The 15298-nt window shown below is 43.8% G+C and overlaps 1 protein-coding gene across 4 annotated transcripts in view; it reads right to left on the bottom strand.

The window, feature by feature from the left end:
• Window positions 1–15298, bottom strand: part of LOC111961678 (splicing factor, suppressor of white-apricot homolog) — a 135106-nt gene that overhangs the window by 97537 nt on the left and 22271 nt on the right. For all 4 annotated transcript variants that reach the window (XM_023984120.1, XM_023984122.1, XM_023984121.1 and 1 more), the window contains 2 exons: window positions 2799–2893; window positions 1719–1887 (listed from right to left, as the gene is read on the bottom strand). In XM_023984120.1, coding sequence (XP_023839888.1) covers window positions 1719–1887; window positions 2799–2893 — 264 coding nt within the window. The remainder of the gene's footprint in view (window positions 1–1718; window positions 1888–2798; window positions 2894–15298) is intronic.

Below are 15298 nucleotides of genomic sequence, written 5' to 3'. Positions count from 1 at the left end.
ATCTTGTCGCCATAAGCCAGCACATTAAAAATCCATGTCTGTACTGCTGTGTGATGCTGTGGTGGCGGCGGCAGTGGTGTCAAAGTCGGGAGTGTTAAGCAGAGCACCGCTCTCCCTCCCTCTCTTTCCCACCTCATGAAACCAGTGGAGCTCTTCAAGTCATGTTAATTAAGACAAATCAGTACCATCAGCTTGAGCTGTCTCTCCAAAGCACCAGGACAATTTCTCAGTTTCCAGTTCAGACAAAGAGGGGAGACGGGGTTGACCCTGGAAAATACAACAGCCAAATTGCGAGGAACATCTCTCAAGGACAAATAGGGTAGCCTGGCACCCCATATCACACCCAGCACCTTCAACATCCATCACTTACAATTAATGCAGACAGTCGAGAGAAACTGGCTAAGATTTAAGCAAATTAAATGGCGATTTTGTAGCCTCGGACACCCTTTGGAAGGATGGCCCTGCAAGACTAGTGATTCTGTGATGTTGCAATTTTTCCCTAGATTTGCTTGAGGAAAAGTACAGTCCTGCAATGAGCACTGAGCTAAAGTTAGAGTGTTCCTGTGTCTGTTGCTTAGGATGAAGAGTGCATGAGCTGAATAACAGTGGATGTCTTCAAGGGGTTGGGTCAAGCGAGAGAGAACTGGTCATTGCCTGTAGCACTAGGGTGGAGAAATTGTAAAATTGCAGCCAGAAGAGAGCAGGAAAATAAGTGGAAATTATGTCTGCATTTAGAGGGAGCAAACACATCTGTGGGGCGGCCAGACAACAGCTTTGGATTCAGTCCACCGGCGTTCAGCGCAAAGCAAACACTGCAGTCAATGAAAAGCAGGAGAATTCAGTTTGTCAGCACATCCAAAACACATCAGTGAAAAATACCTTCTCTGAGACTTTGAAAAGTGTTAAGAACCTTCATGTACTCACAATCCCCCAAGGACAAGTGGTGAAAATCGCTTCTCGATACAGTCTATGCTGACCAGTCCTCAAGGAAAAGTATTGACCAAGCTGAATTTCTCAGGTTGATCAACATTGCACTGCTCTAGTGGTGAAGGGCTTTCTACTATTGAACTCCTGGTAGAGGACATTTCAGCAATGTAATGAGTCATGGGCCTACAGGAGACCATGTTAATGAGCTTTTCCACGATGAGCTGCAGGGTACCCTCCACAGCTACAGTCCCTCTGGCCACAATCCACATCATCAATCAGCACAATTCAACACTGCTGCTGCCAGTTCATCTCAATCTCAAGTACAGCCCAGAATCTCTATCAGAAAAACTGGGCATATTTGATCTAGGTACTTTTATGTTGATCTCAGCAATTTGTGAACACAATCTGTGACATGAATAACTGAAGATTTGCCAGTGGGAACATGTGCCTGATCAATATTTTGTTGATTCAATGTACCTTTCCCCCAAAAGACATTCTAATCTGATATGAACACCAATATCCCTCTCAAACAAAGAGAATTCTAACAAGTGGACCATTCTTTTCGCCTCCAGGGGTTCCGTGATCAATACTAGACAATTGAGTGCCACTCTGCCTGTCTGAGACTGAGCTCGTGTCGAAAGGGAAATGAAAAAGAAAATGGCAAGAGAAATGAAGTGGACCAGGACTAAACTGAGATGAAGAGGCTCCCTCGGAGCCAATATGAATGCTCCTCAGGTATTGGATTTCACAGTTGCCCAGTTCGACTCTCATAAATGAGAAACTGGACTCACGGTCAGCTGTGTACTCTGCTGGTGTGGCTGGCACAGCCGGCTCTGCGGGCACTTCCTCTGGCTTGGTTGCCATGGCGGCGGCAGCTGCAGCGGCGGCTCCGTTCTGTTCCTGTCGGGCTTTCCGGACCAGCGCTGCCAGTGGATGGTCTGGGTCCATGACTTGGAGAGGCTACAACACAAATAGATCTGGTTAGGAGGCTTATAACAACAATCAGCAGCTCTTTTATTACCCTCAACAATGGGAAGATATAGAGTTGTGAAACTGTGAGACACCTCTAGCTTATGTGAGGGCAACAAGTTAAGGCAGAGAAACTGTTTCTTTATGCTATATTCCTCTATGTTATGTGGTATAACCTACTTATCGCAAGTCATTTATAAGTGTGGCCTTTGAATAATTTATAAACATACTGTTGATCTATAATGGTGTCTCCAGCCTTATGGTGTGCAATCTGGTGTAATCAAAAAGAGTTGGCATATGAGTTATCAAAACCCTTTCAATGAACAGACTTTCTAAAGGAAAGATGGCATTCTCTTGATATTCAGGTCTAAAGCACTTTGAAGTGAGATGCTTTGAACTCAGGCCAAATTGTGCCATCGAATAGAACAACTTAACAATAATGTGCTATTAATTCAGAAGTGTATGGGCTTTTGAACATTAAAACCCTAACCATTGGCGCAATTACCAAATGGTTAAACCCTATAAAAAATTGAATATGAACATTTAATAGACACATTGTGGGTTGGAATGAACAGGCAAAGCCCCTATAGATGGGAGATAATTGCTCCAGAAAGCCCCTCAGATGAACTCAGTCTATAGTCGTACAGTTTTCTTCCCTCTGCAGCCAAGATAACTATTTGTCTGAATAAAACAGAACAAAGCAATATGGTGAAGAATTCACAAGTGCTTTTCACAGTAATGGTTTCTCATATACAATAATCTCAGCCCAGTGTACAGTAAAATGCACCTCTCAGACCATCTTCAATAGATGAAAACGCTCAGGGAAAATAATAAGCGTTAAGGTAGAGGTCATGTTGGGCAAGGTAGAGTACACACTAGTCAGAGCACACACTAGTCCTTACCTTCATCAGCTCTTCAAGGCGAGAGCTCTTCTTAGGAGCAAACAGGCTGGGGTGGAGGTAGTTGCCATCCCCATCATCATCGGAATCATCAGAGTCTACAGAAAATATATCGAAGTATGAATAAAGAATATTACAAACAAAAAACTGTTTTCAGTAAGAAGTAGGTATTGGTCTGAGGCTGAAAAATAAAGAATTCACAATGCCGCGATCAACTGGTCCATCTTAAAAGGTATTCCTAGCAGACCAGGAGATATGTGGCTAAATCGAGTGCGCCTACTGTGCTGGCCAATCGGATAGTTCAAATCCCCGTGCTTTAAGTTTCCACGACCCCCGGCCACAGCAAAGATTGATACTATCCTACATGATACTATCCTACATGATTTCATAACTTCTAAAACCATGACCAACGAGAAACTGTAAAAGAATACAGCAAATAGCTGCTGTTTTTATGAGTGAGTTCATGTCTCAGCAATGTCAACACTGTTTTATTTCAACACAAAATGTGCTTCTCCCTACATCCACTGGCATTCCAATGAATGAGTAGCCAAGTGTAGTGATAGCTCTGCGTTTTTATTATTTTAGCAGCTTGTCGTGCCTATTTTAATATCAAGGAATATTTCACATTCTCTGGTCATATGAACAACATGAATTTGTGCACGAGGTAGATGCGGTGGAAAACTGTGTCCCCTTTCTCCAGCCTGGTCTCATAGACTAGACATAACATCGTCAATTTAAATCCGGGACAATCAGATTAGTATGATATGTTAAGTTCGGTATGGTTAGATTTTGTATTGATATGTAGGCTACGTGTGCCTTTTATAAACTGATTTAGTTCTGTTGTTGAGCTGTTCTGGTCTGTTAATGTTCAGTATTATGTCATGTTTTGTGTGGACCCCAGGAAGAGTAGCTGCTGCTTTCCTAATAAAACATCAACACAGATGGTTGCGACTTCGAATCTCATTACAGGCAACTTGATCATTCTAGCTAATTAGCCACTTTAACTACTTACTACTTTTTAGCTACTTTGCAACTACTTTAGCTAACCCTTCCCCTAACCCTTTCAGCTAACCCTTCACCTAACCTTAACCCCTCAACCTAACTCCTAAACTTAACCCTAACCTTAATCCTAACCCCTAGCCTAGCTAACATTAGCCAGCTAGCTAACGTTAGCCACCTAGCTAGAATTCGTAACATATCATGTATTTTACAAATTCGTAACATTTTATACGTTTTGCTAATTCGTAAATTATAATACGAATTGAAATTCGTAACATATCGGAGTGTTTAGAATTTACATACAGAAGAATACAAAATGAGACCAGGTTGCTCTCTCTGGTCAGTCTCACCTGGAGGAAAGGAAGGAGAGAGCAGGGACCATGAGAGGCTGACTCTCTGCTGTTCTTTCCCTCGCTCGGCTGAGACTAATGCAGTGTTCAAAACAACTGGGACCTCGGAAATCTCTGACTTCCAATGCTTAATTTGAGCCGGATCTTCCCAGAACAGGATCCGCCACCTCTCCGCTTCGTACTGTTTTGTTCCAGAACCTATTTGGCAAGATCTGGTACCTCTCATAGCATGAAAAATAATTTCCACTTTTTGCTATGTAAAAATTATAATAAAAGCAATCAAAATGTCATTAATTCTCCTGCCCCCCACAAAGTGAAAAAGTAGATTTTCAGCCCGGGCCCGATATTCTGAGTTGATTCTCTGGAGTATTTCTCCTGTCTTATCCGGTGTCCTGTGTGAATTTAAGTATGCTCTCTCTAATTCTCTCTCTTTCTTTCTCTCTCTCGGAGGACCTGAGCCCTAGGACCATGCCTCAGGACTACCTGGCATGATGACTCCTTGCTGTCCCCAGTCCACCTGGCCGTGCTGCTGCTCCAGTTTCAACTGTTCTGCCTGCGGCTATGGAACCCTGACCTGTTCACCGGACGTGCTACCTGTCCCAGACCTGCTGTTTTCAACTCTCTGGAGACAGCAGGAGCGGTAGAGGTACTCTTAATGATCGCTATGAAAAGCCAACTGACATTTACTCCTGAGGTGCTGACTTGTTGCACCCTCGACAACTACTGTGAATATTATTATTTGACCATGCTGGTCATTTATGAACATTTGAACATCTTGGCCATGTTCTGTTATAATCTCCACCCGGCTCAGCCAGAAGAGGACTGGCCACCCCTCATAGCCTGGTTGCTCTCTAGGTTTCTTCCTAGGTTTTGGCCTTTCTAGGGAGTTTTTCCTAGCCACTGTGCTTCTACACCTGCATTGCTTGCTGTTTGGGGTTTTAGGCTGGGTTTCTGTACAGCACTTTGATATATCAGCTGATGTAAGAATGGCTATATAAATAAACTTGATTTGATTTGAGTTGGGCCAGCCAGAACTTATGGTTTGCGCAACACAGTAACTAACCTATGTTTGAAACCAATGCTTGGGAGTGGCTGTGTGATAAGTGCACCTGTATCTCTCACAGAACTAGAATGAGATTAACTTTATATGATCTCTCTCCCTTTCTCTGCTCTGATAGACATGAGCCTGCAACTCTCATCTCTCCAGCATTGCAATTCATTTATTTCCTTATAGAATCATAGATGTGCAAAGTCTTCTGGAGGAGCTGCATCACCCCTGATAAATTGAAATACATTTGCCAAAGTTATAGAATTACAGCTGTCTGTTCAGAAAGAAATGAAATAATTCAGAATAGCCTACTACACCATGAGTAGGCCCATAAATTAGCCACCGAGCATCAATAGCTTCTTTAAACAAAATAGCCTAGCTGTGGATTGTGTGTAGCCCAATAAGGCATAGCCTACAGTCGGGAGCATGCGGCAAATCTGTCAGTGAACAGCATGCAGATAAAAACAGGCCTTTCAAAATAAAAAAAGCAAATGGCACCTGCTGAAAAGAGAAGACTAGAATCCGTATGCTGTAATAAACTTCAAAATATTGTTTTACTTTGTAAAACAAGAGCGAGATAGGCTTTTGGCACGAATTCATCGGACATCACTGGTGAGTGAGCTGTGGATAATTGGATGAGTCAGTGAAAGTGGAAAGCATTTTTAGGACTATAACTTCCTCTTGATATTGCAGCCTACAATGTGTGTCCACACACACCTAGGCCTAGACTACTAATGGATTTAAGACAAAGTTGTTTTTATTGATATGAGATTTTATTGATGTCAAAGTAGCCTGTCATTTCGATAATTTGTGCGGTATTAAAAAATATTCTGCCAGTCATGTAAAAAGACTTTGCATGAAATAAAGATAAAGATAAAGAGGCTAAATTTTTCCCGAATCCAAGGCTACAAAATGTTTTTCCTATGTGTGCAACTTCTGTAAGTGCCTCAACTCTACTGCTCTATGCCACTACGCAAATGTGATGATTTACAATACCAGTCAAAAGTTTGGAAACTCCTACTCATTCAAGGGTTTTTCTTCATTTTTACTATTTTCTACATTGTAGAATAATACTGAAGACATCACAACTATGAAACAACCCATATGGAATCATGTAGTAACCAAGAAAGTGTTAAACAAATCAAAATATATTTTAGATGAGATTCATCAAAGTAGCCACCCTTTGCCTTGATGATAGCTTTGCACAATCCTGGCATTCTCTCAACTAGCTTCATGAGGTACTCACCTGGAATGCATTTCAATTAACAGGTGTGCGTTGTCAAAAGTTGATTTGTGGAATTTCTTTCCTTCTTAATGCCTTTCAGCCAATCAGTTGTGTTGTGACAAATAAGTAAAAAGTACTGACAGTCCATCATTACTTTAAGACATGAAGGTCAGTCAATACGGAACATTATAATAACTTTTAAAATGTAAAGTTTAGTCGCAAAAAAACATCAAGAGCTATGATGAAACTGGCTCTCATGAGGACCGCCACAGGAAAGGAAGAACCAGAGTTACTTCTGCTGCAGAGGGTAAGTTCATTAGTTACCAGCCTCAGAAATAACCCCCAAATAAATGCTTCACAGAGTTCAAGTAGCAGACACATCAACTGTTCAGAGGAGACTGTGTGAATCAGGTCTTCATTGTCGAATTACGCCATCCCATCTGGTTTGCGCTTAGTGGTACTATCACTTGTTTTCAACAGGACAATTACCCATAACATGTCCAGGCTGTGTAAGGGCTATTTGACCAAGAGGGAGAGTGATGGAGTGCTGCATCAGATGACCTGGCCTCCACAATCACCCGACCTCAACCCAATTGTGATGGTTTGGGATGAGTTGGACCACAGAGTGAAGGAAAAGCAGCCAACAAGTGCTCAGCATATGTGGGAACTCGTTCAAGACGGTTGGAAAAGCATTCCAGGTGAAGCTGGTTTCGAGAATGCCAAGAGTGTGCAAAGCTGTCATCAAGGCAAAGCATCGCTACTTTGAAGAATCTCAAATATATATATTGATTTGTTTAACACTTTTTTTGGTTACTACGTGATTCCATATGTGTTATTTCATAGTTTTGAAGTCTTCAGTATTATTCTACAATGTAGAAATCAGTAAAAAAGAAAAACCCTTGAATGAGTTGGTGTGTCAAAACTTTTGACTGGTACTATATATACAAAAGTATGTGGACACCCCTTCAAATTAGTGGATTTGGCTATTTCAGCACACAGCCATGCAATCTCCATAGACGAACATTGGCAGTAGAATGGCCTTACTGAAGAGCTTGGTGACTTTCAATGTGGCACAGTCATAAGATGCCACCTTTCCGACAAGTCGGTTTGTCAAATTTATGCCACTGTAAGTACTGTTGTTGTTAAATGAAAACGACTAGGAGCAACCACGGGTAAGCCACGAAGTGGTAGGCCACACAATAGTACCGTGTATATCACCCCCGTGTATATCCCCACCAAGCAGACACCTCGACGGCCCTGAAAGAACTTAATTTGACTCTATGTAAACTGGAAACCACAGATCTTGAGGCTGCATTCATTGTAGCTGGGGATTTTAACAAGGCTAATCTGAAAACAAGGCTCCCTAAATTTTATCAGCATATCGAAATCGCGACCCGGGCTGGCAACACCCTGGATCATTGCTACTCTAATTTCCGTGATGCATACAAAGCCCTCCCTCCGGCAAATCTGACCACAACTCCATTTTGATGCTCCCAGCCTATAGACAGAAAGTAAAACAGGAAACGCCCGTGCTCAGGTCTGTTCAACGCTGGTCCGACCAACCTGATTCCACGCTTCAAGATTGCTTCGATCACGAGGACTGGGATATGTTCCGGAAAGCATTGGACAATAACATTGACGTATACGCTGATTCAGTGAGCGAGTTTAATAGCAAGTCCATCGGTGATGTGGTACCCACGGTGACTATTAAATCCTTCCCCAACGAGAAACCGTGGATTGATGGCAGCATTCTTGCAAGACTGAAAGCGTGAACAACTGCTTTTAATCATGGCAAGGCGACCGGAAACATGACCAAATACAAACAGTGTAGCTATTCCCTCCGCAAGGCAATCAAACAAGCTAAGCATCAGTGTAGAGACAAAGTAGAGTCGCAATTCAACGGCTCAGACACGAGACGTATGTGGCAGGGTCAACAGTCAATCACTGGACTACAAAAAGAAAACCAGCCCCGTCACGGACACTGATGTTTTGCTCCGAGACAAACCAAAACAACTGACAAGGCCCGCTACCAAAACCTGCGGGCTCTCCTTCACCGCAGCCAACGTGAGTAAAACATTTAAAACGTGTTAACCCTCGCAAGACTGCCGGCCCAGACGGCATCCCTAGCCGCGTCCTCAGAGCATGCGTAGACCAGCTGGCTGGTGTGTTTGCGGACATACTCAATCAATCCCTATCCCAGTCTGCTGTCCCTACATGCTTCAAGAGGGCCACCATTGTTCCTGTCCCCAAGAAAGCTAAGGTAACTGAGCTAAATGACTATCGCCCCGTAGCACTCACTTCCGTCATCATGAAGTGCTTTGAGAGACTAGTCAAGGATCATATCACCTCCACCCTACATGACACCCTAGACGATTCCAATTTGCTTACTGCCCCAATAGGTCCACAGACGACGCAAATCGCAACCACACTGCCCTAACCCATCTGGACAAGAGGAAAACCTATGCAAGAATGCTGTTCATTGACTACAGCTCAGCATTTAACACCATAATACCCTCCAAACTCGTCATTAAGCTCGAGACCCTAGGTCTCGACACCGCGCTGCGCAACTGGGTCCTGGACTTTCTGACGGGACGCCCCCAGGTGGTGAGGGTAGGAAACAACACCCCGCTGATAATCAAAACAGGGGCCCCACATGGGTGTGTTCTCAGCCCTCTCCTGTACTCCCTGTTCACCCATGACTGTGTGGCCATGCACGCCTCCAACTCAATCATCAAGTTTGCAGACGACACTACAGTGGTTGGCTTGATTACCAACAACGACGAGACGGCCTAYAGGGAGGAGGTGAGGGCCCTCGGAGTGTGGTGTCAGGAAAATAACCTCACACTCAACGTCAACAAAACAAAGGAGATGATTGTGGACTTCAGGAAACAGCAGAGGGAGCACCCCCCTATCCACATCGACGGGACAGTAGTGGAGAAGGTGGAAAGTTTTAAGTTCCTCGGCGTACACATCACGGACAAACAGAATTGGTCCACCCACACAGACAGGAGGAGCCTGAAGAAATTTGGCTTGTCACCAAGAACACTCAAACTTTTACAGATGCACAATCGAGAGCATCCTGTCAGGCTGTATCACGGCCTGGTACGGAAACTGCTCCGCCCACAACCGTAAGGCTCTCCAGAGGGTAGTGAGGTCTGCACAACGCATCACCAGGGGCAAACTACCTGCCCTCCACGACAACTACACCACCCGATGTCACAGGAAGGCCAAAAAGATCATCAAGGACAACAACCACCCGGGCCACTGCCTGTTCACGCCGCTATCATCCAGAAGGCGAGGTCAGTACAGGTGCATCAAAGCTAGGACCGAGAGACTGAAAAACAGCTTCTATCTCAAGGCCATCAGTGTTAAACAGCCATCACTAACATTGAGTGGCTGCTGCCAACATACAGACTCAATCTCTAGCTACTTTTATAATTCACATTTGGATGTAATAAATGCATCAATAGTCACTTAAACAATGCCACTTTATATAATGTTTACATACCCTACATTACTCAGCTCATATGTACAGTGGGGAGAACAAGTATTTGATACACTGCCGATTTTGCAGGTTTTCCTACTTACAAAGCATGTAGAGGTCTGTAATTGTTATCATAGGTACACTTCAACTGTGAGAGACGGAATCTAAAACAAAAATCCAGAAAATCACATTGTATGATTTTTAAGTAATTAATTTGCATTTTATTGCATGACATAAGTATTTGATCACCTACCAACCAGTAAGAATTCCGGCTCTCACAGACCTGTTAGTTTTTCTTTAAGAAGCCCTCCTGTTCTCCACTCATTACCTGTATTAACTGCACCTGTTTGAACTCGTTACCTGTATAAAAGACACCTGTCCACACACTCAATCAAACAGATTCCAACCTCTCCACAATGGCCAAGACCAGAGAGCTGTGTAAGGACATCAGGGATAAAATTGTAGACCTGCACAAGGCTGGGATGGGCTACAGGACAATAGGCAAGCAGCTTGGTGAGAAGGAAACAACTGTTGGCGCAATTATTAGAAAATGGAAGAAGTTCAAGATGACGGTCAATCACCCTCGGTCTGGGGCTCCATGCAAGATCTCACCTCGTGGGGCATCAATGATCATGAGGAAGGTGAGGGATCAGCCCAGAACTACACGACAGGACCTGGTCAATGACCTGAAGAGAGCTGGGACCACAGTCTCAAAGAAAACCATTAGTAACACACTACGCCGTCATGGATTAAAATCCTGCAGCGCACGCAAGGTCCCCCTGCTCAAGCCAGCGCATGTCCAGGCCAGTCTGAAGTTTGCCAATGACCATCTGGATGATCCAGAGGAGGAATGGGAGAAGGTCATGTGGTCTGATGAGACAAAAATAGAGCTTTTTGGTCTAAACTCCACTCGCCGTGTTTGGAGGAAAAAAAGGATGAGTACAACCCCAAGAACACCATCCCAACCGTGAAGCATGGAGGTGGAAACATCATTCTTTGGGGATGCTTTTCTGCAAAGGGGACAGGACGACTGCACCGTATTGATGGGAGGATGGATGGGGCCATGTATCGCGAGATCTTGGCCAACAACCTTCTTCCCTTAGTAAGAGCATTGAAGATGGGTCGTTGCTGGGAAACACACAGCCAGGGCAACTAAGGAGTGGCTCCGTAAGAAGCATCTCAAGGTCCTGGAGTGGCCTAGCCAGTCTCCAGACCTGAACCCAATAGAAAATCTTTGGAGGGAGCTGAAAGTCCGTATTGCCCAGCGACAGCCCCGAAACCTGAAGGATCTGGAGAAGGTCTGTATGGAGGAGTGGGCCAAAATCCCTGCTGCAGTGTGTGCAAACCTGGTCAAGAACTACAGGAAACGTATGATCTCTGCAATTGCAAACAAAGGTTTCTGTACCAAATATTAAGTTCTGCTTTTCTGATGTATGAAATACTTATGTCATGCAATAAAATGCAAATTAATTACTTCATACAATGGGATTTTCTGGATTTTTTTTCTGGATTCCGTCTCTATGATAAAAATTACAGACCTCTACATGCTTTGTAAGTAGTAAAACCTGCAAAATCAGCAGTGTATCAAATACTTGTTCTCCCCACTGTATATACTGTACTCTATACGTTCGGCCATCGCTCATCCATATGACATCTTATTTATGTGTACATTCTTAAATCATTCCTTTACACTTGTGTGTATAAGGTAGTTGTTGTGAAATTGTTAGATTACTTGTTAGACATTACCCCTCTGTTGGAACTAGAAGCACAAGCATTTCGCTACACTCTCATTAACATCTGCTAACCATGTGTATGTGACCAATAAAATTTGATTTGACAAGCTCACAGAATGGGACTTCTGAGTGCTGAAACTTGCAGTGCATACTGCTCGTCCGGAGCTTCATAAAAAGGATTTCCATGGCCGAGCAGCCGCACAGAAGCCTAAACTAACCATGCGCAATGCCAAGCGTCGGCTGTAGTGGTGTAAAGCTCGCCGGCATTGGACTCTGGAGCAGTGGAAACGCATTCTTTGGAGTGATGAGTCACACTTCAAAATCTGGCAGTCTGACGGACGAATCTGGGTTTGGCAGAAGCCAGGAGAACGCTAACTGCCCTAATGCAAAATGAGTACTGTAAAGTTTGGTGGAGGAGGATGGTCTGGGGCTGTTTTTCATGGTTCGGGCTAGGCCCCTTAGGTTCAGTGAAGGGAAATCGTAACGCTACAGCATACAATGACATTCTAGACGATTCTGTGCTCCCAACTTTGTGGTAACAGTTTGGGGAAGGTTCTTTCCTGTTTCAGCATGACAATGCCCCCGTGCACAAAGCAAGGTTCATGCAGAAATGGTTTGTTGAGATTGGTGAGGAAGAATTTGACAGGCCTGCACAGAGCCCTGACCTCAACCCCATCAAACACCTTTGAGATGAATTGGAACGCAGACTGCGAGCCAGGCCTAATTGCCCAACATCAGCGCCTGACTTCACTAATGCTCGTGGCTGAATGGAAGCAAGTCCACACAACAATGTTCCAACATCTAGTGGAAAGCCTTCCCAGAAGAGTGGAGGCTGTTATAGCAGCAAAGGGGGGACCAACTCCATATTAATGCCTATGATTTTGGAATGAGATGTTTGACAAGCAGGTGTCCACATACTTTTGATCCTGTAGTGTATTTGGCCGGACCTATATACAGTGCCTTCGGAAAAGTATTCAGACCGCTTGACTTTTTCCACATTTTGTTAGGTTACAGCCTTATTATAAAATGTATTAAATAGTTTTTTTCCCCTCATCAATCTACACACAATATCCCATATGACAAAGCAAAAACAGGTTTTAGAAATTTTGGGAAATGTTTTACAATAAAGAAAATATGACATTAACATAAGTATTCAGACCCTTTACTAAGTACTTGGTTAAAGAACCTTTGACAGTGATTACAGCCTCGAGTCTTCTTGGGGATGTCGTTACAAGCTTGGCACACCTGTATTTGGTTGAGTCTCTCCCATTCTTCTCTGCAAATTGTCTCTAGCTCTGTCAGGTTGGATGGGGAGCGTCACTGCACAGCTATTTTCAGATTTCTCAAGAGATGTTTGATCAGGTTGAAGTCCAGACTCTGGCTGGGCCACTCAAGGACATTCAGAGACTTGTCCTAAAGCCACGCCTGCATTGTCTTGGCTGTGTGCTTAGAGTCGTTGTCCTGTTGGAAGGTGAACCTTCGTCCCAGTCTGAGGTCCTGAGCACTCTGGAGCAGGTTTTCAGAAAGTTTCTCTTTGCGCCGTTCATCTTTACCTCGATCCTGACTAGTCTTCCAGTCCGTGCCGCTGAAAAACATCCCCACAGCATGCTGCTGTCACCAGCATGTGTCACCATAGGGATGGTGTCAGGCTTCTTTCAGACGTGACGCTGGGCATTCAGGCCAAAGAGTTGAAGCTTGGTTTCATTAGACCAGAGAATCTTGTTCCTCATGGTTTGAGTCTTTAGGTGCCTTTTGGCAAACTCCAAGCGGGCTGTCATGTGCCTTTTGCTGAGGAGTGGCTTCCGTCTGGCCACTCTACCATAAAGACCTGATTGGTGGAGTGCTGCAGAGATGGTTGTCCTTCTGGAAGATTCTCCCATCTCCACAGAGGAACTCTGGAGCTCTGTCAGAGTGACCATTGGGTTCTTGGTCACCTTCCTGACCAAGGCCCTTCTCCCCTGATTGCTCAGTTTGGCCGGCCGGCCAGCTCTAGGAAGAGTCTTGGTGGTTCCAAACTTCTTCCATTTAAGAATGATGGAGGTCACTGTGTTCTTGGGGATATTCAATGCTGCAGACATTTTTTGGTACCCTTCCCTAGATCTGTGCCTCGACACAATCCTGTCTCGGAGCTCTATGGACAATTTATTTGACCTCGTGGCTTGGTTTTTGCTCTGACATGCACTGTCAACTGTGGGACCTTATATATGTCTAATCAATTTGAATTTACCACAGGTCTACTCCAATGAAGTTGTAGAAACATTTCAAGGATGATCAATGGAAACAGGATGCATCTGAGCAAAATGTAGAGTCTCACAGCAAAGGGTCTGAATACTTACGTAAATTAGCTATTTGTTTATTTTATATATATTTGCAAACATTTCAAAAAACCTTTTTTCGATTTCTGTGGTATGGTGTGTACATTGTTGAGGAAAATGTTTAATTAAATCCATTTTAGAATAAGGCTGTAATGTAACAAAATGTGTAAAAAGTCAAGGGGTCTGAATACTTTCCGAATGCACTGTATCTGGCCGGCAGGACCATAGCTCTAGCCGGCCAGATAAGTTTGGTCCGCAGGTTGGCCAGCTAGCCAGATCCCATCAAATAATACCAATATATTGTTTATATAACGTCAATATAGTTTGACCTTGGACAGAAAGGGATTTTGCTCAGGGTTGAGAACGTGATCATGTTCAAAGAGTCTAATATTGGCATAATTGAGAGCCATTGTACTCCCCATGGCAGTTCCTTTTGTTTGTAGGAAAAAGTAACTTCTAAACATAAAACTGTTTTTTGCAAGTACCAGCTCTGCTAGGCCTCTGACATGAGGAGCTAGGCAGAGAGTCTGTAGGGCGCTGGTCCAAAAAGAAAGTCAGGGCCTCTAGGCCAATTTGGAGGGGTATAGACGTGTATACTGTAGGCTTTCAACGTCAAAACAGGCGAGTAGGATGTTTTCATTGACCTGGGGAATCGTCTTGAGTACATGAATCATGTCAATAGAGTCCCTTGTGAAGGAGGGTAAAGAGGAGATACGGCTTGAGAAATGAGTCAAAAATACTGGATATCTGTTCTGTCAGGCTCCCTATTCCGGTTAATAATAGAGCATCCGGGGGGGTTAGTAGGGCATTAATGGACTTTAGGCAGTGCATATATTACAGGTGTCACAGGGTTATCCACTTTCATAAAGTTGTACTCATTCATACTGATTTCCCCTCTGTCAAAATATAGCTTGAGTTTAGGGCTGGGCAATATCAAATTATTTCGAATTGATGCTTTAGAGTATTGTTCCAAATGCCTGGATCACAGGAGGTTTATCTTTTTTTTCTTCGTTTTTATGAGCGTTCTGTCTTTTTGTTCTCGTCTGCTTTGCTGCTTCAGTCCAGTGTGCACTGTGCTCCTTCCCACTCGCACACAGACACCGAGCCCCTTCCCCTGCCACTCACAACAAAGACGAATGACAACATCCTCTCTGACAACAAGCAGTTTAAACTCGCTTGGTCCAACAGAATCGGTAAAATGGACACCGAAACGCTAAGAGATATTGTTTTACTGTAATAGACAAAAACCTTTCTAACAACACCCTTTTCATGTCTCAACTCACACAATGTAGAACAGAGTAGACCCTACTAAAACGAGAGTATCAATGAACATCTATCACATACCGCTA

This window comes from Salvelinus sp. IW2-2015, linkage group LG4q.1:29, assembly GCF_002910315.2.
Source record: "Salvelinus sp. IW2-2015 linkage group LG4q.1:29, ASM291031v2, whole genome shotgun sequence".
In the NCBI taxonomy this organism is placed as follows: Eukaryota; Metazoa; Chordata; class Actinopteri; order Salmoniformes; family Salmonidae; genus Salvelinus; species Salvelinus sp. IW2-2015.
The sequence above is the reverse complement of the archived record's forward strand: the minus strand, read 5'-3'. Positions and strand labels throughout refer to the sequence as shown.